The sequence below is a fragment of the Centruroides sculpturatus genome, unplaced genomic scaffold (assembly GCF_000671375.1).
Source record: "Centruroides sculpturatus isolate CEXI.00-Female unplaced genomic scaffold, Cexi_2.0 scaffold971, whole genome shotgun sequence".
Lineage (NCBI taxonomy): Eukaryota > Metazoa > Arthropoda > Arachnida > Scorpiones > Buthidae > Centruroides > Centruroides sculpturatus.
In genome coordinates this window covers 171,113-183,733 of record NW_019385102.1, presented here as the reverse complement: position 1 = coordinate 183,733, position 12,621 = coordinate 171,113, and the positions used below count along the sequence as shown (strand labels likewise).

The 12,621-nt window shown below is 30.9% G+C and overlaps 1 protein-coding gene across 4 annotated transcripts in view; it reads right to left on the bottom strand.

Annotated features, from left to right (window-relative positions):
- LOC111634715 overlaps positions 1 to 12,621 on the bottom strand; it is a 187,109-nt gene that overhangs the window by 19,873 nt on the left and 154,615 nt on the right. For all 4 annotated transcript variants that reach the window (XR_002758268.1, XM_023379554.1, XM_023379555.1 and 1 more), the window contains exons 32-33: positions 8,706 to 8,823; positions 4,562 to 4,783 (exon numbers count right to left, since the gene is read on the bottom strand). Coding sequence is in view for 3 of the 4 variants with exons in the window: in XM_023379554.1 (XP_023235322.1) it covers positions 4,562 to 4,783; positions 8,706 to 8,823 (340 nt within the window). In the remaining variant the exon portion in view is untranslated. The remainder of the gene's footprint in view (positions 1 to 4,561; positions 4,784 to 8,705; positions 8,824 to 12,621) is intronic.

The following is a 12,621-nucleotide window of genomic DNA, read 5'->3' as shown; positions in this document are numbered from 1 at the left end:
ATGTAATTAATGTGAGCTTTAGGTGTAATTATTGACCACATTTTTTTTTTTTTACTAAGAAATAAATCACCTTATGACATGATCAGTAAGCTAACATTTCTTTTTAGTTTGACCTTGTTAAGTTTAAATTTTACATTTGTATTTTTGTTGGGGATAATGACAAAAGAAGCACACACAACCACCTTTTGACAAACAAAAATAATTTTAATAAAACAAACCATCACTACTAGACCCTGAGATATCGGCCATTTCAGTAAGGTAACAATCGAATTCGTGCATGTCCCGACAGCCATAGACTGCTATAACTAATTAAAATAAAGATACCCGAAGATCAAATCAAATAAAATTACAATACTGGGACTAATAATAATTATTTCTAAAATTCCTAAACTAAATATACAAACAATATCTTGCCAGTTGATGGCCAAACACTTTAAGTCTCAGCTTTGTAGATCCTGAAGCTTTAGCTGAAGCTCCATACGTCTCCTCACACAAATCTTTCTCTTGGGTGGATGCCACTCTCTCGAGTTCTGGGATGTCTTCCATGGTTCGTCCACTTCAGTCCTCATCCAAGACTTGACCCAAACCGAGCTTGTCTCATTTGAGCTCCACGTGTATTACCTTCCTTTGTCCAGATCAGTTCCCTTCAGCAGGGGGCCTTATTCCAACACTGAACAACAGAGCTGGTCTGGACATGATTGTGAACAATGGCATAATGCCGGACATAGGGCGGAAAGAGTACATGAAATGGAGAAAATAGAGAAGACCAAAAAAAAAAAAAAAAAAAAAAAAATGGCAGACCATCACAACCTTGACTTGCCTGCAAATTAGTCTAATCTGAAGCAGACAGTAGATCAGAAGCATGTAGGGCCAACAGCAAGTATTTCATAGATGAGTGGATTTTTGTAACAGCAGATTCCTTCAGCAGCATCTAAACTTCTCACAGCACTTGTTGCTAAAGTTACACTTGACCATCAGAATTCTTTTTAACATTTCAACTATGAGTTGTGTTTTCTTGGTTGTCCACATATTTTCTGCAGTGAATGTTATGTATATTCACTGCAAAAAATAAAAAAACTCTCACTTGCAGCATTGGTTCCCAGGAGACACAGGACAAACTTGACAAGCTTTAAAATTTGTTTATAAGGTACATGATTTTCTGTGAAATGTCTAAATATTTCTACCCCTCAATCTGTAATGGTTGACTACTTGGTGTGTTCCACTCACAAATCTTTTTTGTGGAAGCAAACTTGGGAATGTAAGTAATCTCATAAAATAACTCATTGTCATTGATAGCCAGATTTGGAAATTTGGATATGACATGTGGTAGGTTTTGATGTTTTCCCAAGACAGTATTTCTTTCAGAGCAACCCAGTTGAAGTCATTTAAACTGCTCTCTTCTTTCCTGAAGATACTCAGCACAGTTGTCATAGAATTTAATATTATTATTTTTATCATTATCAATCATCATATTATATTAAAAAACTATTAAAATGTTTTTGAAGAGACAGGCTTGGGAAAATGTCATATGCAGGAATGGCAAAAATAATTTTAATCCAGATACTGTATTTGATTACAGAAGAGTATACTTTATATATACTTCTTTGATTCCAGTATCAACAGTTAAACAATTTCTAACTAATTTTCCCAACCATTTAATGTTTGGAAATTGAAATTATACTTTTGATTGGCTAACAGATTTCAACTGAATGGTTTTGAATACAAAAATTATATCTTCTCAAAATATTAAATTCATTGCTGTGATTGATTAAGAAAAAATAGTTGACTAATAGTTGTTTTAAAAACAGTATAAATCTCCATTTGATATCTATACTTTTCAACAAAGTTCTGTGCAGTCTTATCATAATGTAAGTATATATACAGTGGTACCTCAGGATACGAACGCCCCAGCATATGAAATTTTCAGGATACGACACGAAATTCGAACATATTTTTGCTCCACGATGCGAACAAAAACTTGCCATATGACATTACATTAGTTTGCAGTGCCATTTTTTATTCACTTCTGTTCATCGGTCTCAGTCCGTGTGTTTGCTTTGTCGTGGAAGGATCTCGCTCGATAAAGGAAATCTTGAAGTATTATCAGAAAGTGACTGATTTTATTGAAAAGAAACATCCCAAAAAGGTTCACACTGGCCGTATTGCTGCTCGGAGTAATGACATTTGCCTAAGTCATCTTAGAAACATTTTAAAAAGTAGGCAAAGCCAAACCTATTTGGATACATATTTTACCAAGCGACTCTATCCAGTGAAAGTGCTGGTGGAAGTGAAGGAAAGAAAGCAAAAAGCAGTGAATAAAAATTAAAAAAAATATATATATATAAAACAACACTAATTTTTTTTTTATCTTTTCTAAATTATTTTTAAGTTATTGTTACATTATGTTATGTAAGTTAAGTTTTAGTATCATTTCCCTTCTCCACCACCAGTTTACACCTCCACCATCATCTATCCTCAAAGGTAAAGTGCAAAAAAAACTACATTTTTTTTTATCAATTATTTTTCTACTATGGTTATTTATACATTTACAACTACAAAATGCATTTTTCAGTGTTTTCCTTACTAAAGTTATTTTTTTTTTTAATGCTAAAGTAGTTTTTTTTAATTTACTACTTAGCTTTAATTTGAGTGTTTTTTTTCGTGTTGGAACGAATTATTTGGTTTTACATGTAATTATATAGGGAAAAATGATTCACTTACAACATTTTCATGATATGATCTCAGTTTCGGAACGGATTAATTTCANTGTTTTCCTTACTATAGTTATTTTTTTTTTAATGTACTTACTACTTAGCTTTAATTTGAGTGTGCTGTAAAGGAGTCAATGTCCGATCGTTATTTTATGTTTTGAGGCGTTATTTTTATTTGATTATTTTTCTTTTTGGGGTTCTTTTTAGTTAAGGACAACCCCTAAGCACAGATGGCAAAGAAAGAAAAGCAAACTTAGTTTGCATCCATGCCTGATCCTGTCACGCAAATGTATGTAAATTAAGACAGTGCAGAGCTGCACTAAACGTTAAATAAAAGGCGGCACATCGACTGTGGAGAGGGAGGTAGCTTCTTGCAACGATGGTTGTCGAGACATCTGTGATCACTTAGAGGAAGCAGTATATTTTGGGTGTAGGATCCTTTTGAGGTGGAGATAAAAAAGTTTTCTTTAATTTGATATTATAAGTACGATTTTTTTTGGATTATTGATTTTTGTTGTTGCTTCCACAATTATTTAACTAACTGTTGGGACAATTAACCCATTGTTTTTTTCAATATAATAAAACTTATATTTATTGTGAATTATTGTCTGTGGTTTTGGAAATTATTGTTTTAATTTGACAAGTCCAGACCTGGTACTTAAACCTTTATATTGTGTAACTCCGTGCTGTTTTGTTTTCGTAAAATGTGTGTTACAGTGCTTTTCGTGTTGGAATGAATTATTTGGTTTTACATGTAATTATATAGGGAAAAATGATTCACTTACAACATTTTCATGATATGATCTCAGTTTCGGAACGGATTAATTTCATATCCGGAGGTACCACTGTATGCCATGTATGTATGTATGTATATATATATATATATATGTATGTATGTATACATATATATATATACATACATATGTATAACATATATAGACTTTGTTCATGTATCTTCTGAGAACACTATTGGTCACCAACATGATTATTTTAAGGGGTAAAAATTGCTTCACGGGACCAACACTTTGTGCATCTTTTGAGGGCAAAATGACAGGACCACAAAATTTGAATAACTTAGGTAAGAAAAAATCACATGCAGGAACATCTTAACCGGGTTCTACTGTATAATAGCGAGATTGCAACCGAAGTTTTCATCTCTAAAACATGAACATTGAATGCCACTATCTTCTAAGTGGCACTCGATGTTCACGTTTTAGAGATGAAAGCTTCGGCTGTAACCTCGCTATTGTCATTTTTATGCCTCCAGTAAATGCTAGGTTCACCCATGGATTAAATTTAAAATGTCCCTGCACACTGTTTTCTAGACACACATTTAGTCTCAAGTTCCTCATCCACAGGCTGCTCACCCAGCATGGAAATAAACTGTTTCTGGAAATCTGTGAACAGAAACTCATTCCTTCATAGCATGGCAATATACTTCAGCATGTGCTTCCACTACAATATGTAGCCTGCCATAAATGTAAACACACATTATAGATGGCAATGAGGTCTACTCATTGAGCTTGTCACCTTTTTATTTTTATTCTCCGAGTGAAAAGTGGGACATTTAGGCATCCCAGTGGGATAAATGGGACAATACAAGATATGTCATGCATAAAGCGGGATGTCTGGTCACATTACATTAGGCCACTCCTATCTTGGGCACTTAAATAGATGGCTGCAAGATGGAGTTTGATTTACATTAAAATTTGTGCAGTTTTAATGGGTAATTTCAGAGGTGGCCACATAAGTAAGGTATTACTGTAGTTATGATAACATTTCTTGTAATTACAAAATTTGTTATAAAATATGTTTCAATAATTTTTTAAATTTAAAGTGATAACACATACCTCTAAATTTAATAGCTTGACAATAAATTACAATTTCAGACAGTTCAGGTGCAATCTGACTGCTTGATTTTTGAGGTTTTGCAATTTCGTCATCTGTATGCCAAACATCAGTTGTCATGTCTAACTGACTACGAGGCCTTGAAGAAATTCCAGTACAAGGACTCAAAGCTTTATCTTTTCCAGATCCAGATCCTTCTTGACTGGATATAGATTCAGTTCGAACTAAAATAAAATATTTACTAATTAATATAGAAAATTCTATATTAATAATGTATACTAATATTTAAAATTATAGTATAAAAAACTTAATATTCTTAATAACTTAATAATTAAAAAATATTCTTTATATTAAAAGTAATTTTTCTTTACAAAAATGCTTTTAGAGTGCCCTGGCATACTAGAATGCTGACAAGAATGCTGAAAATGTTTGTCAAAGGATAAAAGTAAGATGACTTCAAAAGAAAAGTTTTTAGCAAAATGTTAAATGAAATGTGATAAATAGTTAGATTTAATAAATTTTATAAGTTTCAGTCTGATACATTCTTTGTTCAACTTAAATGAAACTTCAAATCACATAAAACTAATCTACTGTTACTATTAAATAATAATAAATTATTTAATAGTAATAGGTAATAGTAACTTGGTATTAGTAAAAATAGGTAATTTACTTATTTTTACTAATATCAAGTGACAATGATGTGACAACTGTATATATTGTGTGTATGAGGAAACAGAATTGAGAGAATGATTTCTATAGTATATTTGTTAGTGATAACAACAAAAATTTACAAATTAGAAAACAATTTGATAAAAAAATTTTTATGTATTGTTAAGAAAGTAATGTAAATATTAATACTGTAAGAAAGCCATGGCTTTATTACAAAGGAAATGTAAAGAAAAACAAATGTTCTTAGCTCTTCTTTTTAATTTCAATACTTTGTTAACTGGTTAATAATAATTTAATAATCAATATATTTATTAGTCTTCAATTTGAAAAAATTGTAGACCTATAAATTCCTACTGTTGTCCACTTGTCTGTCCATCAGTCCTTCCTTAATCTCAAAAATGGAGTTAGTTAGATGAAAGAGATCAGATATGGAAACCTTAGGGGCAGGAGGCCCGATTAACTATATATAAACTTCTAATGAAAACCAGAAGTTATTTCAATTCTAAAATTTTTCCCTGAAAGGTAGATAGATGATTGGCACAACTCTATTGTTAAAGGAAAAGTATGATGTACAGAGGCAAGCCACTACTAATTTGAGATGGAGAGCATATATTTTAAATTAAATAAATTAAAAATATGATTAAAAATTGCAGCCTGGCATTGTGACAATGTGACAATAAATAATTGCTTGTTATATCTTGTAATTTTAAATAAGTTTTAAAATTTGTATATTATTATTATTATTTTTGAATAAAAAAGAAAATACAGTGGGTGANATTTCATTAGTCGAAATTATATTATTTTTGAATAAAAAAGAAAATACAGTGGGTGATTGGTTAATGTAGTGTTTCTTAACAGGGGGGAAAGGCTCCCTGGGGTCCATAAGAAGTTTGTCAGGGTCTGCCAAATTATGCAAAATTTATGCGTATTTGTGTGAAAAAAAGGTTATCAACTATGGTGGATATAAAAACAAAAAACAAAATCGATTGCGATTAGATGTCTGTATGCAGATAGCATTACAAACAATTTAACCAAGAATTAACAAATTAGTTGAGGATATTCAGCAGCAGAAATCTCATTAAATTATTTTCAAATATTTTTTTGCATTTTCTATGAATTTTTAAATGTTTCTTATTTTATTTTTATGTTTAATTGTGAAGTTTGAATGTTATTTAAATAAATAATGAAATAATAGTTATGTTTTACATTTATTTTATATAAAAAATAAAGCAATAATAAAAAAATCAATTTATTATAGATAATTTAACAAATATAAATTATTAAAAAAATGGGGGGTCACAAAAAATTATGAAATATTTAGTGGGCTGCGAGTATAAAAAGGTTAAGAACCACTGGATTAACGGACACTTTAGCAAAAGATTTTTATGTTCGGACAACAAACACAAAAAGAAGCAACATAAAATAATGAATACTGATTGGAATTGTTGCCCGAAGACAAGGGAAAACCAAACTTTTTAGAGCGCGGGAGACATCAGCATTGACGCTCAACCTAGTATATACTGATCGGACAGTATTTCTCCAAACTTTGAAACTCTCCCTTGTAATTCCAGCCTTTTATTTTTCTGACAGAAACAATTTTTTTATAGTATTTGCGAGACTATGAGGCAGACACTTGTTAAATTTTGTGTTGGTTTTTATTTTTGAAAGGTGAGAATGGGCAGAATATGTCTGATGTTGCTGGGCAGTATGGCTTGAACAGGTCTATAGTAGGCTGCAGTTGAATGTTATCTAAGAAAGATACAGTTTAATCAAGAAGACTCAAGCATCTAAAGGAGTAACAAAAATCACATCAGCTCATAATGGAACCTGAAACTGATCTGAAAACAGAAGAACGCCAAGAACTCCTGAATGAAGAACACCAAGAAACTCGGCAAGATATGTTTTCTTCTGGAAGAGAAGATTACCGCAAATATCTGCTATTAAAGATATTTTGAAGAAGTGGGAGGATGTCAGAACAATGGTCTTAGGATGGCATCCAAACCAGGTTGAAGTTACTATGCTCATGGATCTCGCATATTTTGCATTTAAAATTAATAAATATTTGGTATATTTTTTGCTAAAGATACTATATAGATTATCTTTAGCAAAAAATATACCAAATATTTATTAATTTTAAATGCAAAATTTTACTTTATTATGCATTTTTGAATAAACTACCAAATAAATAAACTAAAAACTAATACAGTAGATCCCCCTATAAAACCGTTTCCTATAGTTATGATTCCTATAAAAATTGTGGCATTATCCGTAAACAACGGTAAAAATAACTCCTATAATACGTAAAACGTCATCGGGCAGCCGAACTACTTACCCGCCGTCCGTAGCGCCACGCTACGGACGTTTAGTCGGATAAATTGAGTTTAGTATCGTCTGTTCATATAATTATATATAAATTAGGTACTGTACATATAATTATATATTAATTATATATAAATTAGGTACTGTATATATAATTATATATTAACTTAATTTATTGTAACTTTATTATAATTAAATATATATTTTTCGCCGTCTAGCGTCACGCTACGGCGAGTTAGGCGACCTATCGTCTGTCCAGTACTGTAATTTTATACATTTCTTGTGAAAGAAACATTTCTTATTTAACGGCCATAAAAATTATTTATATTAAGGATGTCTCCAAAGGTCAACGAAGTTTTCGCAGAAAAATAATATCAGAAATCGCGGCCGCGGTTTGATGCGCTGTTCCGCGACGAAACCAAGCTTTAGCAACGGGCGTAGTCGAACGGTACACACTCGGTAAGCAATCCTACAATTTTTTGTTTATAACGTAGTTTATACGGATTATTTTCAAAAAAATATACGTATTTTGGAAATGTTGAGTCGAATTAGTCTAGAATCGATTAATTTTATGAAAGAAAACCTTTCAAACAGCCGTAGTCCGTAAACTATGATTCCTACAAAATTGATTCATAAAGAACAGAACGTATCTACCGTCTTATAGGGGGATCTACTGTATTAGTTTTTAGTTTATTTATTTGGTAGTTTATTCAAAAATGCATAATAAAGTAAAATTTGTTAATTTTTGTTGTTTCATATCCCTATTTAACGAAAGTATCAGCAGTTATGAATTTTTAACTTTTGATAATTTTGAAAAATTAAGTATTTTAAGACTCTTCTTTACATTAGTTCAGTAAATGCTATAATAAATATTTCAATGAATTGAATAAAGAACAAAATTATACAATTAATTTAAATTATACATTTTAAGTTTAAATTTTTATTTATTTTTCCCAGATTAAGGTTTAACTTAAATATAAAATTCATAAATTATTTAATGCTTGATGAATAAACAATTAAAATAATTGAACTTTAGTATAATAATTAATATGGTTAAATTACTCAGTTTATTGAGATAATACATTGTTTCATTATACGGTATTAACAAACAATAAACAAGAAAGAAATCTAATTGTTTATTAAATGTAAAAATTTTACCTTCTAATAATTCTTCGTCATCATCGTCGTCATCATAATCATCATCATCATCATCATTTAAAGAACCAGTACTAGTTGTTGATATGATACTGTTGGTACGACTTGGAGCTGAGACAGCCTGAAGAAAATTACAATATTCTTTAATATATATTCATTATAATATTGTAATACATATATAATAAACCACTGTGTATAGCTAATAATTAATTCATTCCTATAAGTTGTTCAAAAACCAATTTGTTCCCAAACCGAAACAAATTCTTCCATAAGAAACAATACAAAATGGATTAATCTGTTCCCAATTCCGAAAACAAAATCTTTTATTTTTTTACCTTTTTATTATTTTTAGTTTTAATTAACTGGCTATCTAATATTAATAAGTATTAATAAATATTACTATTATAATATATAATAAATTAAATGACGAAAATTTATTAATATAACTTAAGCATAACTTGAATGTCATTTATATTATGTAAATATCAATTAACATGGTTTTTATTAATTAATTTGATTTAAATTCAACTGTGGCACATACCAAAAAATGGAAATAGTATCTTTCCCATATGTGCATTGAAATGTAATTTAAATAGCAACATCATCGATGATTCATCATATACGAGGCCTGTTGCTGATTGGTTGGGCCGTTGACTTTCTTCAACATAAGTAGTATTGGTGGCCGGCACTTGCTGAATAGCTTGTTCAGCAACTGAGTTATTTTATGGCAACCAGGGCAAAAATGAGTTCAAAATTTTGTTTGTAAACTGAATTGTTCAAAAAGCGAGGCATTCGAAACCCAAGATTTCACTGTATTAATATATGAATATATAATATAAATGATAAGCAAATCCATCCAATAAACAAAGTGATAATTACAAATACATCACATTAACCTTGTATAGCTTTGCAGTTACTACTTAGAACGTATCACAAACATTTTCGACCCATTTCTAGGGTCTTCTTCAGGTGTTGTATAAGTTTTTCTGGTGTGATTCTGATTTTTAACCATTCAGGTCTCCAATGCTTCTATCTTCAGAATTATTTTTTCAAAATTTCAAAATTTGAATCTCGAAACAATGTGCGCCTGCACCAGTTGTTATAGCGTTGTGTCATAAATAGCCTGCCATGCTCTTGATAGTTGTTTTTCTTCTTTAAAATTCATTGACAGGCCTTTGCAAGCAGACTGCAAGATCTGAATGGTTAAAATCAGAATCGCACCAGAAAAACTTATAGAACACCTGAAGAAGACCCTAGAAATAGGTTGAAAACATTTGTGATATGTTCTAAGTAGTAACTGCAAAGCTATACAAGGTTAGTGCAATGTATTTATAAATGATAAGGATCCATTTATAATATTCATTAGCACATTCAGTGTTGGTCAAATGTATAGTATGTGCAGGTTCATGCAGCAACCCAAGGATTATGATATGTTTCAAATGGCTCGTGTAAACTAAGAGAGTTTCATGTAAATTTATTATTTTACAACCTTTTGAATCTCAATTAACTGATATTGAAAATTATTGTCATTATCATCACAAATTTGATCAAAATTTTTGGAGATGCTGTCTAAACTATTGAATTCACTTGAATTGCTCCAAAAATAGTTAATTTACATGTTAAATGATAAGTAATGAATAATACCTAGGGTATTGCAGTATTATATTCTCGTGTCCAAAGTGAGCATAATCATCCATTAATTTGGCCCATATCTAGGAACTACTGATCAGAACAGCATGAAACTTAACATATAAATAGAGCATTGCATTCTTCACACAAAACAAAAATCTAATTTGAATTAGACCTATATGAAACTAAAAACAGTAAGAAGTAAACAATAAAAGTATTAAGCATTATTGTAAATCTTTTTGCACAGAAAATGACTAATATGGTATGTGGTTGCCTTTTGCATGCACACACACTACACAGCAATTGCTCATTGCAGTTATAAAGCCGTTTATCAGCTCTGTCAGAACAAAGTATATTCTTGAACGAGAGCATCTTAAAACTGCTGGAGTGTTCTAAATGGAGACTGATAGAATGGAACTTGTCTTCCTAGAGCATCTCGTACACATTTTATGGGATTTGAGGTCTGGAGATTTTGCTGGCCATCCCTTCTGATGAATATTTTCACTGTTAAGAAAGTTATTGATGAATACATCAGCCTTATTTGAGATATGGAGTCATATTTTTATAACTTTGACATCTTGTAGCTGCAGCAGCATAGTTACATGATCAATAATTTTTTATACTAAGTAAGAATCTCTCTGCACAGCATGATAATCTTATCTTATTTTTTTTTTCATTAAAAAAACAATTAAAAATTTGTACTTGACATGGTTTCCTCTATAGTCTAACTGTTATTAATAAGGCAATGAGACATTGCGTGTAAATTCTACTTTTATTTTTTTTTCAGTACATATTTAGCATTTGTAAATACAGATTTTAATCTTTATTCAGTTATCACTAATTTCAATGTTAGCAAATAAGTTATGATAGAAGGAATGATGCTCTTTGGGCACAACCAGATAATGAAAAAAACTCATTCATGGGTGGTAGCCATTAACGGTGGCTTCAGGAGGAATGTTATTACTTCCTTTCCCTGTTTAAGTGGGTTAAATTCAATGTCATAATTTCCTGTCATTGTTTGTTTCTCTAGCCAAAATGGTTTTTGAGCACTTCTGAAATAATAAGCTTCTCAACTTCATTGTAGCCAAATTTTTACATGAATCTTTAGCTTTCATGACAGTTTGCAGATTTTTTTCCTCCTTCTTCTGAAAAGTTGTAGACTTTGGCCACCAGCAAGTCAAGAATCTGATGCTCCAAACACTATATTAAAAGGCTTGTTGCACTTGACATTTTTCATAGCTTTCACCCATTCTGCAGGAGTGTAAACTGATTCTATTTTTCTTCTTTTCCTTTCAATTAACCCAAAGTCCCTGTCACAGAGTAGGCAAGAGTGACCAAGAATGGGATAGATGCCAATTTCTTCAAATTTCTCACAGGTTAAGTGATAAAAAAAAAAAGCAAGCATTGCTCTATTTTTGTTTTGTCTAGCGCAATTGTCAGCAAACACATAAACTTTTGTCACAGTTTCTGGGATACAGTTAGTAAGATAATAGTATAAAAATGAGCAAACAGTGTTTGCATCTTTTGGTGCATCATTCTCACAAAATGTAAATAATGTAGCTTCTCCTGTTTTAAGGTTATGTATGCCAAATACCATCTGCCAAAGCTGACGCATGTAATAGACTTTCCCTGATGTTAGATGGGGCAAATGCACATTATTTTCAAAATCAAAAGCAAGAATAACAGTATTTTCATCATTTTCATGCTTTTTCTGCATTTCATACAACTCATTCACAGTCTCACATGGTTTTGTATCCTGTTTGATTTTTCTAAGCAAATCAATTTGTACTCAAAATTCATTGCATGTATCACAAGTGTCTGATTATGGATAGCCAAAAGAAATTGTACTGGAAAACATAGAAATCATATGTGGCATTGACATTTGAATATTTTTCTTTGAATGCTTTGTGCATGTTCTTAACAGTTAAATCTGGAGAAAGGTATTTTCTCATTAGATTTTTTTTCTCTGCTGTAATGTGATTCTCGGACTGGAAAACTGTTGATATGTTCCATTACTAAATATCTCGTTTCTTCCTTTACTTGATTATGAGCATTGTGCTTTCCTCTACCATTGGGCTTCCTTCCGTTTTAATCAAGCTTTCAAGTCTTCCACGTTTTATGTCAATACGTACCAGAAATGTTATGAACTTTGTTCTTTCTTCAAGAAAGTTTGGGAACTGCTCATTGATTGAAATAATTGAATCATCACCAAGAAAAAGGGTAACCCATACAAAGTAAGAGGATAAGAACACAGACCTGATTATCATTAAAATAAAAAAAAAAAAGATAA